General features: G+C 47.6%; 2 protein-coding genes across 4 annotated transcripts in view; one reads left to right on the forward strand and one right to left on the reverse strand.

The window, feature by feature from the left end:
- The window catches only part of LOC125638267 (uncharacterized), a 185,106-nt gene that overhangs the window by 100,171 nt on the left and 71,570 nt on the right, over positions 1-13,365 (reverse strand). The gene's annotated exons all lie outside the window — the stretch shown is intronic.
- The window catches only part of LOC125638258 (uncharacterized), a 69,993-nt gene that overhangs the window by 32,497 nt on the left and 24,131 nt on the right, over positions 1-13,365 (forward strand). For all 3 annotated transcript variants that reach the window (XR_012668795.1, XM_075129183.1, XM_075129184.1), the window contains 4 exons: positions 4,978-5,217; positions 5,639-5,695; positions 6,223-6,462; positions 12,177-12,416. Coding sequence is in view for 2 of the 3 variants with exons in the window: in XM_075129183.1 (XP_074985284.1) it covers positions 4,978-5,217; positions 5,639-5,695; positions 6,223-6,462; positions 12,177-12,416 (777 nt within the window). In the remaining variant the exon portion in view is untranslated. The remainder of the gene's footprint in view (positions 1-4,977; positions 5,218-5,638; positions 5,696-6,222; positions 6,463-12,176; positions 12,417-13,365) is intronic.

A 13,365-nucleotide genomic window follows, 5' to 3' on the forward strand; every position in this document is an offset into this window, starting at 1 on the left:
CCAATGGACCTTTGGTCTGACCCAGTATGGCCGTTCTTATGTTCTTAGGTAAATATATCAGGTACATGAGGTTCCTAATGGTCACTCTATCAACTGTCCTCCCAACATTGTCTGAGAATGGCTGGTTTGCTGTCTTGGACCTTCAGGGCACCTACTTTCATGTGGCAATTTTGCGAAACCACAGAAAATTCTTTGAGTCATCTTAGCGGAGCACCATTTCCAGTACACGATGCTTCCCTTTGGCCTCGCTTGTGCTCCTTGGGTTTTTACCAAGTGGATGGCCATTGTTATGGCATGTCTTAGAAAGAAAGGGATCCACATCTTCCTGGATTTGGATGACTGGTTACAGAGGGGCAGATCCAGTGAGGAAGTCTTTTCTCATGTCAACGTCACACTGCACCTATTTGACCATCTGGGTCTCGTCCTAAACACCAAGAAGCCAGCTTCGGTTCTCACTCAGAAAAAAGAGTTCATTGGAGCTCTATTAGATTCTATATGAGTTTGAGAGCGTTTCTGCCAAGCAACCGTTTTCAGGAGTTTTGCCACCTCTGTTTCAATCTGCAATCTCAGCTTTTCATGACAGTTCAGATGTGTCTGAGGCTCTTGGGCCATATGTCTGCTTGCACGAAGGTGATCCAGTTCGCAAGGCTGCATCTTCACCCAGTGGTGAGCTAGAGCCGGTTCGCACCGGTTCACGTGAACCGGTTGTTAAATTTTGAAGCAGTTTTGGAACCGATTGTTAAAAATTGTTACGGCTCCCTGAGCTCCCGGCCGGGGAGGCTCCCCCGGCCCCTCCCCCGCCTCCCCCCCTCTCGCAGAGCCTCAGCGTGCCGCTCCACTGCTGCCAGCGCTCTGGAGCGCTCCTGGGCAGCTCGGCAGCTCCTGCCGCTTTGAGCGGCCTGGTAAGGGGGTGGGGCTGCGAGCTCCAGCGGGCGCGCGGCATCCATACACGCTGCCCTGAGCAGCACGGTAAGGGGGCTGGGCCGGGGCTGGGAGGAGGGGTTGGGTAAGCGGAAGGGAGTGGTTGGAGGGGGCGGAGGTTCTGTGGGGACAGTCAGGGGACAGGGAACTGGGAGGGCTGGGTAGGTGTGGGAGTTCTGGGGGTCTGTCGGGGTGGTGGTGGTGGATGGGGTTGGGGCAGTCAGGGGACAGGGAGCGGGGCAAGTTGGGTAGGGGGTGGGGTCCTGGGGGGCAGTTAGGGTGGGGGGGTCTCTGGAGGGGGTGGTCAGGGGACAAGGAGCGGGGGGGGTTGATGGGTTGCAGGTTCTGAGGGGGGCAGTCGGGGGCAGGAAGTGGGTGGGGTTGGATAGGGGGCGGGGACAGGCTGTTTTGGGAGCCACAGTCTTCCTTACCCAGCCCCCGATACAATTTTGCAACCCCGATATGGCCCTCGGGCCAAAAAGTTTGCCCACCCCGGTCTAGTTTATTATTTTATTAACAGGGGTCGCATTTGCCTCATTCATTATGTTGATATGCGTTTAATAAAGCAATACTTTGTTTCTATTGCAATAAACATGTACAAATGTTTTTTATTTTTTTTATTGTTAAATATGACTCCCAATGACTCAATGCATTGCCACTTCTTATGGAGAAAGGTACAAAAAATACATACTGTGGCACGTCCTTTAAATCAGAACTTTTTATAGGGAACTGGTTGTTAAGATTTTGGCAGCTCATCACTGTCTTCACCCCCTCTAAATGTGGCTCAGGGCAGTTTACCATCTGACTCTTCACTTCTTGGACACACTGGTCCATCTTCCTTCACTGGCTCTGGATTCCTTACACTGGAGCTGGTACTTATAGAGAATGTTTGTTTGTCAGGGCATTCCTTTCATCTGGCCCTTACCAATCAGGACTGTTGTCACTGATGCCTTCCTGAGGGGGAGCACATCTGGGGTTGCTGAAAATCCAAGGTCTGTGGTCAGAGCTGAAGTCCTCTCTGCATATCAACATGCTGGAGCTTTGGACCATTTACAATGCATGTCGTATTTTTTGGGTCCCTGTCAGGGGCTCAGTGTTTCACGTATTTACCAGCAATACCACTGTGGCAATGTATTAAGTGAACAAACAAGGAGGAACACACTCCAGGGTGCTCTGCCAAGAGGCAATCCGATTGTGGCAGTTTTTCATCAAGGAGCGTGTCACTCCAATAGGTGACAACTTCCCTGGGGTTCAGAATCATCTTATGGACCATCTCAGCAGGAATTTTTTGCTGAGTCACAAGTGGCCTCTGGATTATCTTTGTAACCTGGGACATTCCAGTGATCAACCTGTTTGCTATAACAGGAAATGTCACTTGTTCTACTCTCAAGGTAGCCTCAGTCTGGGATCCCTGTCCTATGCCTTCCATCTCAGTGGTTGAGTGATGCTCTTCTACACCTTTCCCTCAATTCTGATCATCCCACGGGTCATCCTCAAATTGATGGTGGATCAGGCTAAACTCATCCTTGTTGTGCCCAGCATATCTGAGGCAGTGCTGGTTCTCTGACCTTCTTGCGCTGTCAGTTCAGCCTCCCATACCGCTTCCTGTCAATCCTGACCTACTCGTTCAGAATCACGGTAGCATCTTGTACCTCGCATCTCATGGCATGGCTGCTGCATGGTTGAATGAGGAAGAAGAGTGATGTTTGGCAGCTGTTCAGCAGATTCCACTCAACAGTAGAAAGCCCTCTATCAGGATGGCCTATTCAGCAAAATGAAAACAATTTTCTATGTGGTCATTAGCCTGCAGAATTCAACTGATGCTGGCTTCCATCCAGGACATCATGGAATACCTGCTGTTCCTTCAGTCATCGGGACACGTGCTGTATTTGTTGAAAATGCAGTGATATTGGCGTTTGATCCCCCTATTCAGGAAAGATCAGTCTTCTCCAATCCCATGGTAGCAAGATTCTTAAAAGGGGCTTCTTTGTCTACATTCTCCAGTCTGAAAGCCGGTTCCTCTGTGGGACCTTAACATGGGCTTTACAGTGCTGATGGGACCTCCATTTGAGCCCCTAGCAACTTGTCCCTTTCCTTTCTTGTGTCAGAAAACTGCATTCCTGATAATGATAACACCCGCAAGGAGAATGTGTGAGTTGCAGGCTCTGATGGCAGGGCCTCCTTACATGCAGTGCTCCACGGGCAAGAGGACTTCATCCCATTTTTTTGTCTAAAGTGGTTTCTAAGTTTCATTTGAATCAGGCTGTGTACTTACCTGTATTCTTTCCTAAGCCATATTCATCTCCAGAGGAGCAGCATCTCCATACATTAGACACCAGGTAATGTCTAGCCTTCTATCGAGACAGGACTTCTTTGTGTCTTGCCTGGCCTGTTTATGTCATATGCAGATCATATGAAGGATCAAGAAGTACATTCATAGACGATTTCTAGATGAATAACACCCTGCATCAAGACTGTATATGAAATAGTTTGGCTATTCCCCCTCAGTGGGTGCAAGCTCATTCAACGAGAGCACGTCAAAAGCTTTCCTCTGTGATGTTTTCATATTGGACATTTGCAGAGTTCCTACATGGTCATCCATACATATATTTACCAACTCTTATGCCATTACCACATCTTCCAGGATGGATGCAAGCTTCAGAAAGGGGGGTCCTGGTAGACTCCAAGCCCCACCTCCTGAGGAGGGTATTGCTTGTGAGTCACCTAAGCAAAATACAGAGCTGCATCTACTCAAAGAGGAAGAAATGGTTACTTACTGTACCTGCTCTTCAAAACATGATGTATACGTGTATTTCACAACCCACCATCCATCCCCTCTGCATCAGGGTCTCATTTCTGAGTGTTCGGTGCGTAGGAAATGATGTGGGTTGGGTCTGCACCGCCTCAGGTAGGCAGAGGAGGGGCGAGAGGCATGATGTGCAAGCACCACCCCCCGACTGACACTGCTAGGCAAAATTCTCCAGATCTGGCATGCTAGGTGTGCTCACACTTAAGTGCAATACACCTCTGCATCACATCTCAAAGAACTATGGTTACAGTAAGTAACTGTTCCTTTGTACACCTCGGCCCTCACTGGTTTCAGGACTGAGCAAGGATTTTAAAGCAACCCCGTAGGGCCAGGGCAGGAGCTGCAGCTAAATTACAAATCACCCAAGGGGGTTAATCCCTAGTTTAACTGCATTAGTAACCACAAATGTATTTACAGAATGGCACCACTTCTGCAATTTCCAGCTGGCCCCCAAGCTGGCCTCCTCACCTCTCTCTGTAGCCCTTCCCAGAAATCACCCCAGCCTGCCCCGCCTCCAGTATTCCCCCTGGCTCATCCCTTTACACTGTGCTGGGAGCTGCTGGAACAATTAGTGCTGAACCTAGCAATGTGGTTAGCCCAGACAGCCTTAACTCTGCCCCATCTCCCCCCACTCTTCACTGAAGCCAGTGACATTTAAGAATGAACTTCACAGTCTTGTCCTTAGGGGAGAGAGAGATTAAAAAGTCATTGGCTGATTCACTTAGGATTCTGTGAAAGGTCCTGCCCATAACCTTCCTCCCCAATAGCTAAAACTGTTCACTGCTGTTTTAAATTGTGCTGTGTTGTTGTGCGGTTGTTAGAGTTGTCAGGTCCTGTCCCAGAAGTGGCTGCATGTCAGTGCAGGGAAGTGATCCCCATCTGTACTTCCTGTGAAGCACTTTGAGATTCCCCTGGGTAAGAGGAACTGGAAAAATAAAGAAGCTTTGTTACCAAGGACCAGATTGTGTCCTGTCCCTGCAGTGTGTGTGTGTTTGGGGGGAAAAGAGAAACTTTCAGTCATGTGCCCTGCACTGGGAACAGTAAGCCCCTGCGCTTAGTAGAGCAGAGAAACTATTCACACCATGTGCTCCAATGGAGGGACCATGAACCCTGAGCCACCATCTGTCCTGGGGGCAGGGCAGCTTTGCCTCAATCCGTGCTCAGGGCTCTGGTAACTGTCTGAAATAACATGGTGGTTCAATTCAGCAATTCCAGACTGTTTAATTTTGGAATGTCTTTCTCTTCAGGGGAACATTTTGTCAAGCAGCACCGAAAGCAGCTGATACAGCAAGTCTCTCGGGTGGACGAGGTCCTGGCTCTGCTCCACGGAGACGTACTGGATGATGAGCAGTACCGGAGCATCAGAACCGACCCAGGGAGAATGCGGAAGCTGTACAAGCTGGTGCCCAGCTGGGACTCATGGCGCGAGGACCAGCTCTACCAGGCACTGAAAGCAACAGACGGAGCCCTCATCGAGGAGCTGGAAGGTAAGGAGCTGTAATGAAGATAACAACCTCCCCCAGCTCTCCCAGGGGGTGGCACTGGTGCATCTCTCTGCATCTTTATCCCTTGCCCATCATTATGGTATCAGGGATGGACAAGGATTCTAAAGTAGTTCCTTAGTGCAGGGCAGGAGCTTTGAGTGAGCTGTTAATGACCCAATCTGATTAACTCTTCATTAACTGTTCTGGGGTCCCAGAGAGAGGGGGAGAGTTCCCCCTGGGTGGATGACTGTGGGAGCTGGATCGGGGCTTTCATGGGCTGGGGAAGGAGGCCACCAGGATGGGGGTGGTTCCTATGGCTGGGGGAGAATCATGCCCAGTTTCGCATGCCCACTCTGGCTCTGAGATCTCTGTTCCACTAACCCAATCCTCACTCTCTGTACCCCACTTGCTCTCTTTCCTGCAGGCGCTGATGGCTGGGACCAGGAGTTATCTGCACTAAAAACCAGTGCAGGAGCTACCAGTGAGTCAAATCACCTAGCAGGATTAACCCTTGGTTAACTACATGGAGGGGCTGAGCATATTCACCCACAGAGCAACACAGCTTCTATAACCTACCAACAAGAGACCAGGCCTCCTCCCTGCTGCCCTGTCACCCTAAATCCTTCCCACTACATCCACCCAGTCCTGCCAGGGAAACACAAGGAAGGCAGCATGGGCAATTTCAGGGACAATTTCAGGGGCACAGAGGGGCTGTTTCCTCCATGCAACCCTGAGGCACAAGAAACACCAATGTGGTGTTTGGAGGAGGTCGGGCTCTGGCCTTGTCCCCACTGCCCCATGGAGCTGGCTGGGTTCAACAGAGAATCGGATAGCCCCATCCAAAGGGATCATGCAGCTGGCATGTCCCCCTGTGTGCCAGGAAGCTGGGGGAGGGGCTGTGACTCCTGAGGCATGATCTGTCCTGGAGCTCCCCCTGGGGCAGGGACAGCCCCCAATAGCTTTGCCATTAAATTGAGTTATTCATAGGTTTTTGTGCCCTTTTCCTAGGGGAACATTTTGTTGAACGGCACCAAAAGCAGCTGATCGAACGAATCTCCTCGGTGGACAAAGTCCTGGATCTGCTCCGCAGGGATGTACTGGAGCCTGAGATGTACCGGAGCCTCAGAACCAACCCGGAGACCATGCGGAGGCTGTATGAACTGGTGCAGACCAGGGACAGAAGGTTCAAGGACAGGCTGTACCAGACACTGAAGAAAAGAAACAGAGCCCTGGTTGAAGAGCTAGAGGGTAAATATATTGAGTAAATAAAATAATCTGTCCCTGTGCTCCTGGGGACAAAAAAACAAAACACCATAAGCAGCATAGCATACTGGAATAAATAGGATGCACAGACTATATATGACAGGTTGCAGAGTAACAGCCGTGTTAGTCTGTATTCGCAAAAAGAAAAGGAGTACTTGTGGCACCTTAGAGACTAACCAATTTATTTGAGCATTCTGTAATTGTCTGGCCAACATTCACAGAGTGTCAGTATTAAGAAGTAGATGTTTTTCGTTATATATAATATTGTAACGTTTTCTTATACATATGTATAGAGTTCTGTGTATTTTATCATTGCGGATTCAATGTTCTACTGTAACCGCATACTGAAAGCTGTATACATGCGTATGAGAAGTCTCTGTGTGTATCTTAAGTAGTTTATTGTAACCATATATAGTCTGCAAAAAGAAAAGGAGTACTTGTGGCACCTTAGAGACTAACCAATTTATTTGAGCATGAGCTTTCGTGAGCTACAGCTCACTACATCGGATGCATGCCGTGGAAACTGTAGCAGACTTTATATATACACAGAGAATATGAAAAAATACCTCCTCCCACCCCACTGTCCAGCTGGTAATAGCTTATCTAAAGTGATCACCAGGTGGGCCATTTCCAGCACAAATCCAGGTTTTCTCACCCTCCACCCCCCCCCCCCACAGATTCACTCTCCTGCTGGTGATAGCCCATCCAAAGTGACAACTCTTTACACAATGTGCATGATAATAAAGTTGGGCCATTTCCTGCACAAATCCAGGTTCTCTCACCCCCTCACAAAAACCACACACACAAACTCACTATCCTGCTGGTAATAGCTCATCCAAAGTGACCATTCTCCCTACAATGTGCATAATTAAGGTGGGCCATTTCCAGCACAAATCCAGGTTTTCTCACATCCCCCCCACCCCCATACACACACAAACTCACTCTCCTGCTGGTAAAACCCCTTCAAAACTGACCACTCTCCAAGTTTAAATCCAAGTTAAACCAGAACACCTGGGGGGGGGGGGGGTAGGAAAAAACAAGAGGAAATAGGCTACCTTGCATAATGACTTAGCCACTCCCAGTCTCTATTTAAGCCTAAATTAATAGTATCCAATTTGCAAATGAATTCCAATTCAGCAGTTTCTCGCTGGAGTCTGGATTTGAAGTTTTTTTGTTTTAAGATAGCGACCTTCATGTCTGTGATTGCGTGACCAGAGAGATTGAAGTGTTCTCCGACTGGTTTATGAATGTTATAATTCTTGACATCTGATTTGTGTCCATTTATTCTTTTACGTAGAGACTGTCCAGTTTGACCAATGTACATGGCAGAGGGGCATTGCTGGCACATGATGGCATATATCACATTGGTGGATGTGCAGGTATACGAGCCTCTGATAGTGTGGCTGATGTTATTAGGCCCTGTGATGGTGTCCCCTGAATAGATATGTGGGCACAATTGGCAACGGGCTTTGTTGCAAGGATAAGTTCCTGGGTTAGTGGTTCTGTTGTGTGGTATGTGGTTGTTGGTGAGTATTTGCTTCAGGTTGCGGGGCTGTCTGTAGGCAAGGACTGGCCTGTCTCCCAAGATTTGTGAGAGTGTTGGGTCATCCTTTAGGATAGGTTGTAGATCCTTAATAATGCGTTGGAGGGGTTTTAGTTGGGGGCTGAAGGTGACGGCTAGTGGTGTTCTGTTATTTTCTTTGTTAGGCCTGTCCTGTAGTAGGTAACTTCTGGGAACTCTTCTGGCTCTATCAATCTGTTTCTTTACTTCTGCAGGTAGGTATTGTAGTTGTAAGAAAGCTTGACAGAGATCTTGTAGGTGTTTGTCTCTGTCTGAGGGGTTGGAGCAAATGTGGTTGTATTGCAGAGCTTGGCTGTAGACGATGGATCGTGTGGTGTGGTCAGGGTGAAAGCTGGAGGCATGCAGGTAGGAATAGCGGTCAGTAGGTTTCCGGTATAGGGTGGTGTTTATGTGACCATTGTTTATTAGCACTGTAGTGTCCAGGAAGTGGATCTCTTGTGTGGACTGGACCAGGCTGAGGTTGATGGTGGGATGGAAATTGTTGAAATCATGGTGGAATTCCTCAAGGGCTTCTTTTCCATGGGTCCAGATGATGAAGATGTCATCAATATAGCGCAAGTAGAGTAGGGGCTTTAGGGGACGAGAGCTGAGGAAGCGTTGTTCTAAATCAGCCATAAAAATGTTGGCATACTGTGGGGCCATGCGGGTACCCATAGCAGTGCCGCTGATCTGAAGGTATACATTGTCCCCAAATGTGAAATAGTTATGGGTAAGGACAAAGTCACAAAGTTCAGCCACCAGGTTAGCCGTGACATTATCGGTGATACTGTTCCTGATGGCTTGTAGTCCATCTTTGTGTGGAATGTTGGTGTAGAGGGCTTCTACATCCATAGTGGCCAGGATGGTGTTATCAGGAAGATCACCGATGGATTGAAGTTTCCTTAGGAAGTCAGTGGTGTCTCGAAGGTATAATGTCACGGCTAACCTGGTGGCTGAACACCTACAAGATCTCTGTCAAGCTTTCTTACAACTACAATACCTACCTGCAGAAGTAAAGAAACAGATTGATAGAGCCAGAAGAGTTCCCAGAAGTTACCTACTACAGGACAGGCCTAACAAAGAAAATAACAGAACACCACTAGCCGTCACCTTCAGCCCCCAACTAAAACCCCTCCAACGCATTATTAAGGATCTACAACCTATCCTAAAGGATGACCCAACACTCTCACAAATCTTGGGAGACAGGCCAGTCCTTGCCTACAGACAGCCCCGCAACCTGAAGCAAATACTCACCAACAACCACATACCACACAACAGAACCACTAACCCAGGAACTTATCCTTGCAACAAAGCCCGTTGCCAATTGTGCCCACATATCTATTCAGGGGACACCATCACAGGGCCTAATAACATCAGCCACACTATCAGAGGCTCGTATACCTGCACATCCACCAATGTGATATATGCCATCATGTGCCAGCAATGCCCCTCTGCCATGTACATTGGTCAAACTGGACAGTCTCTACGTAAAAGAATAAATGGACACAAATCAGATGTCAAGAATTATAACATTCATAAACCAGTCGGAGAACACTTCAATCTCTCTGGTCACGCAATCACAGACATGAAGGTCGCTATCTTAAAACAAAAAAACTTCAAATCCAGACTCCAGCGAGAAACTGCTGAATTGGAATTCATTTGCAAATTGGATACTATTAATTTAGGCTTAAATAGAGACTGGGAGTGGCTAAGTCATTATGCAAGGTAGCCTATTTCCTCTTGTTTTTTCCTACCCCCCCCCCCAGGTGTTCTGGTTTAACTTGGATTTACACTTGGAGAGTGGTCAGTTTTGAAGGGGTTTTACCAGCAGGAGAGTGAGTTTGTGTGTGTATGGGGGTGGGGGGGATGTGAGAAAACCTGGATTTGTGCTGGAAATGGCCCACCTTAATTATGCACATTGTAGGGAGAATGGTCACTTTGGATGAGCTATTACCAGCAGGATAGTGAGTTTGTGTGTGTGGTTTTTGTGAGGGGGTGAGAGAACCTGGATTTGTGCAGGAAATGGCCCAACTTTATTATCATGCACATTGTGTAAAGAGTTGTCACTTTGGATGGGCTATCACCAGCAGGAGAGTGAATCTGTGGGGGGGTGGAGGGTGAGAAAACCTGGATTTGTGCTGGAAATGGCCCACCTGGTGATCACTTTAGATAAGCTATTACCAGCTGGACAGTGGGGTGGGAGGAGGTATTTTTTCATATTCTCTGTGTATATATAAAGTCTGCTACAGTTTCCACGGCATGCATCCGATGTAGTGAGCTGTAGCTCACGAAAGCTCATGCTCAAATAAATTGGTTAGTCTCTAAGGTGCCACAAGTACTCCTTTTCTTTTTGCAGACTATATATGGTTACAATAAACTACTTAAGATACACACAGAGACTTCTCATACGCATGTATACAGCTTTCAGTATGCGGTTACAGTAGAACATTGAATCCGCAATGATAAAATACACAGAACTCTATACATATGTATAAGAAAACGTTACAATATTATATATAACGAAAAACATCTACTTCTTAATACTGACACTCTGTGAATGTTGGCCAGACAATTACAGAATGGGTGGGGTGGATCGCACTCAATTGCAGACATCCAGCTTTATTAGCAGACACACCCAAGCAGTCTTATAAAATAGAAAGGAAATTAGATTTACACTCCTTCACCAATCCCTCTGCCTCACCTCAGTTCCTTCTGCTCTGTCTGCCTTTGCTACGATCTTACTCTCTGTCACTGCTGCTTCTGCCCAGTTGCCTTCTCCACTGCTGTTGAGCTTATCCTGTTGCTTCTTTCCTGGTCTCTTCCGCTCTCACGCACCCAAGGATACCAGTCTGTCAAAGCCTCATTATATTCAGTTTCTGGCCTCCTCTGATTGGTTCACCTTTCAGGCTTGGATTAGCATAGCCTCCTCTGCTCCTCCCTACGTGGGTGGCAACTGTCCAGCCATCACTTCAGCCAGGCAGGCGGTCGAGCTTCATATGCTGGTTCTGAACCCACTTATACAGTTTTTGTTAAGGGCAAAGTATATCTACACCTCATCCGAGGTTTCCCTCTAAAGTGGTATCTGACTTCCATATTTACTTACCTATGTTACACCAGTCTCAAATAGGTAAGAGGAGAGATATGAGAAGGGCCTTGGCATTTTACATTGACAGGTCTAAACAGTTCCATTTGTCAACCCAGCTATTTGTTGCAGTCACAAAGAGAATGAAAGGTCTCCCAGTCTTGTCTCAGAGAACTTTGTCATGAATAGCCTACTGTATTTGCTTATTCTACCCCCTGGCTGAGGTAACCCTGCCAAGCAAAGTAAGCATACATTAAACAAGATTGCTTATACATGTTTCTATCCAGGATATTTGTAGATCAGCAACTTGGTCTTCATTCCACATGTTTGCATCCCATTATACCATCACTGAACTGTCTAGGGAAGATGCTAAATTTGGGCAAGTTATCCTCCAGTCTTAGTCAGATAGATTGCCATCCCTCTCCCTGCTTTTATGGCTTGTGAGTCACCAAGATCAAAATGCATATATGCCATCACTTGAAGAAGAAAAAAATGGTTACAAACTTGTTCCATAATTATTCTTTGAGATGTGTTGCACATGTCCATTCCACAACCTGCCCTTCTACCCCTCTGCATTGGAGTTTTGTGGCAAGAAGGAAATGATGAGGGCAGGTATGGCTCAGCCTTTTATACTGGCATGCAGTGGGTGAGTGATGTCAGAGGATGATTAAGTTGCCCTAACGGATACCACTGCAGGAAAAATTTCTGATGACTGTGGATGGCGGAGGCACCCACCAAGAGTGTAATGGAGATGTGCAACACCTCTCAAAGACCAACAGTTACAGAACAGGTTAGTAAACTTTTTTTCCTTTAACAAGGTATCACCATGCATAAAAACAAAACACAGACAAATTCCAAAGAATGCAGCACAATCCATGGTGTGGAACTATGGGTGAGCATGCTTATAATTCATGTAAAGGAAGCTGACCTGAGCTGGTTTTTCCTATGCTCTCCTGTAGGGGGAGCAGAGTGTCTCATTTTTCTAGGTCTTCTAGCTCTGAGGCTCACAGAGAACCTTTAACTCAGTGACTTCATGTTTTTAACTCTTTCTCTCAGGAGAACATTTTGTTGACCGGCACCGAGAGCAGCTGATCCAGCGAGTCTCCAATATGGACAAAGTCTTGTTGCAGGTCACAACAAAGCCTGGGCAATGCGGGAGCATCAGAACTGAGGACACTGACTCAGAGAAGATGCGAAAGCTGTATGAGCTGGTGCCGAGCTGGAACAGAGAATGCAAGGACCGACTCCACAAGTTGCTGAAGGAAACGAACCGAGCCCTCATCAAAGAACTGGAGGGTAAATGAATGGAATCAAGAAAATTCCCTCCCACTGCACTCCTAGGGACCTGCACCCTGAGTGCATCCCAGTGGGGTATTTAGCTCATCTCTCTAGGTCTTTACACCTCAAGCACCATGGTGGTATTGGGGCTGGCCAAGGATTTTAAAGTACCCCGAGTAGGACAGGAGCTGTAACTGATGTATAAATTGCTATGGGGTGTTAACCCTCACAGAATAGTGCTGCTTTTACAAATCCTAGCTGTTCCCGGAGCCAGCCTCCTCCCAGCTGCCTATCCTCCTTCTGTGCCCCAAACTCAAATCACCCCAACCTGCCTTCCCCTTCCAATATTCCTCCTGGATCATCCCAATATGCAAGTGCTGGAAGCTGCTAGAGCAAAGGCAGAAGTTAGTACTGCACCTCGATATGCAGCCTTAACTCTGACCATCTCCTCAACTCATCATCGGCCCCAGAGACATATCTGAGATCAATATCACTGTGAGGGACTTATCAATTTCTCTCTACCCTGCTGATGCAGCCAGGAGTCCAGCAAAGGTCCCATCCCCACTTCCCAACAGCCAAAACCTGCTCTCTGTCATTCCCATCTTAAGTTCTTGTGCTGTGTTGTTGGGTGGTTGTTAAAGAGTTTCTGTGCCCTACCTCAGAGGTAGCTGCATTTCTATAGTGTATAAGTGGTCCCCATCTTTACTACCTTTGTAGCTCTTAGGGAGTCACCTGGATAAGACGGACTAGAGAAATAAAGGAGTTTTGTTACCTGGGCCTGCATGCTGCCCTGTCCATGTAGCGCGCATGGGGAGCCCGAAGGGACCTTCTTTCCTTGTGCAGGTGCCAGGCACAGCACTGAGAGGAGCAAAGGGGGCTGCTCCCTCCATGTGACTCTGGGGAACAATCCACCCCATAGCACTGGCAAGGAACAGGGACTCTGGCTCTGCCCCCCGGCCCATAGAAC

Source organism: Caretta caretta, chromosome 6 (assembly GCF_965140235.1).
Source record: "Caretta caretta isolate rCarCar2 chromosome 6, rCarCar1.hap1, whole genome shotgun sequence".
NCBI classification, from domain to species: domain Eukaryota; kingdom Metazoa; phylum Chordata; order Testudines; family Cheloniidae; genus Caretta; species Caretta caretta.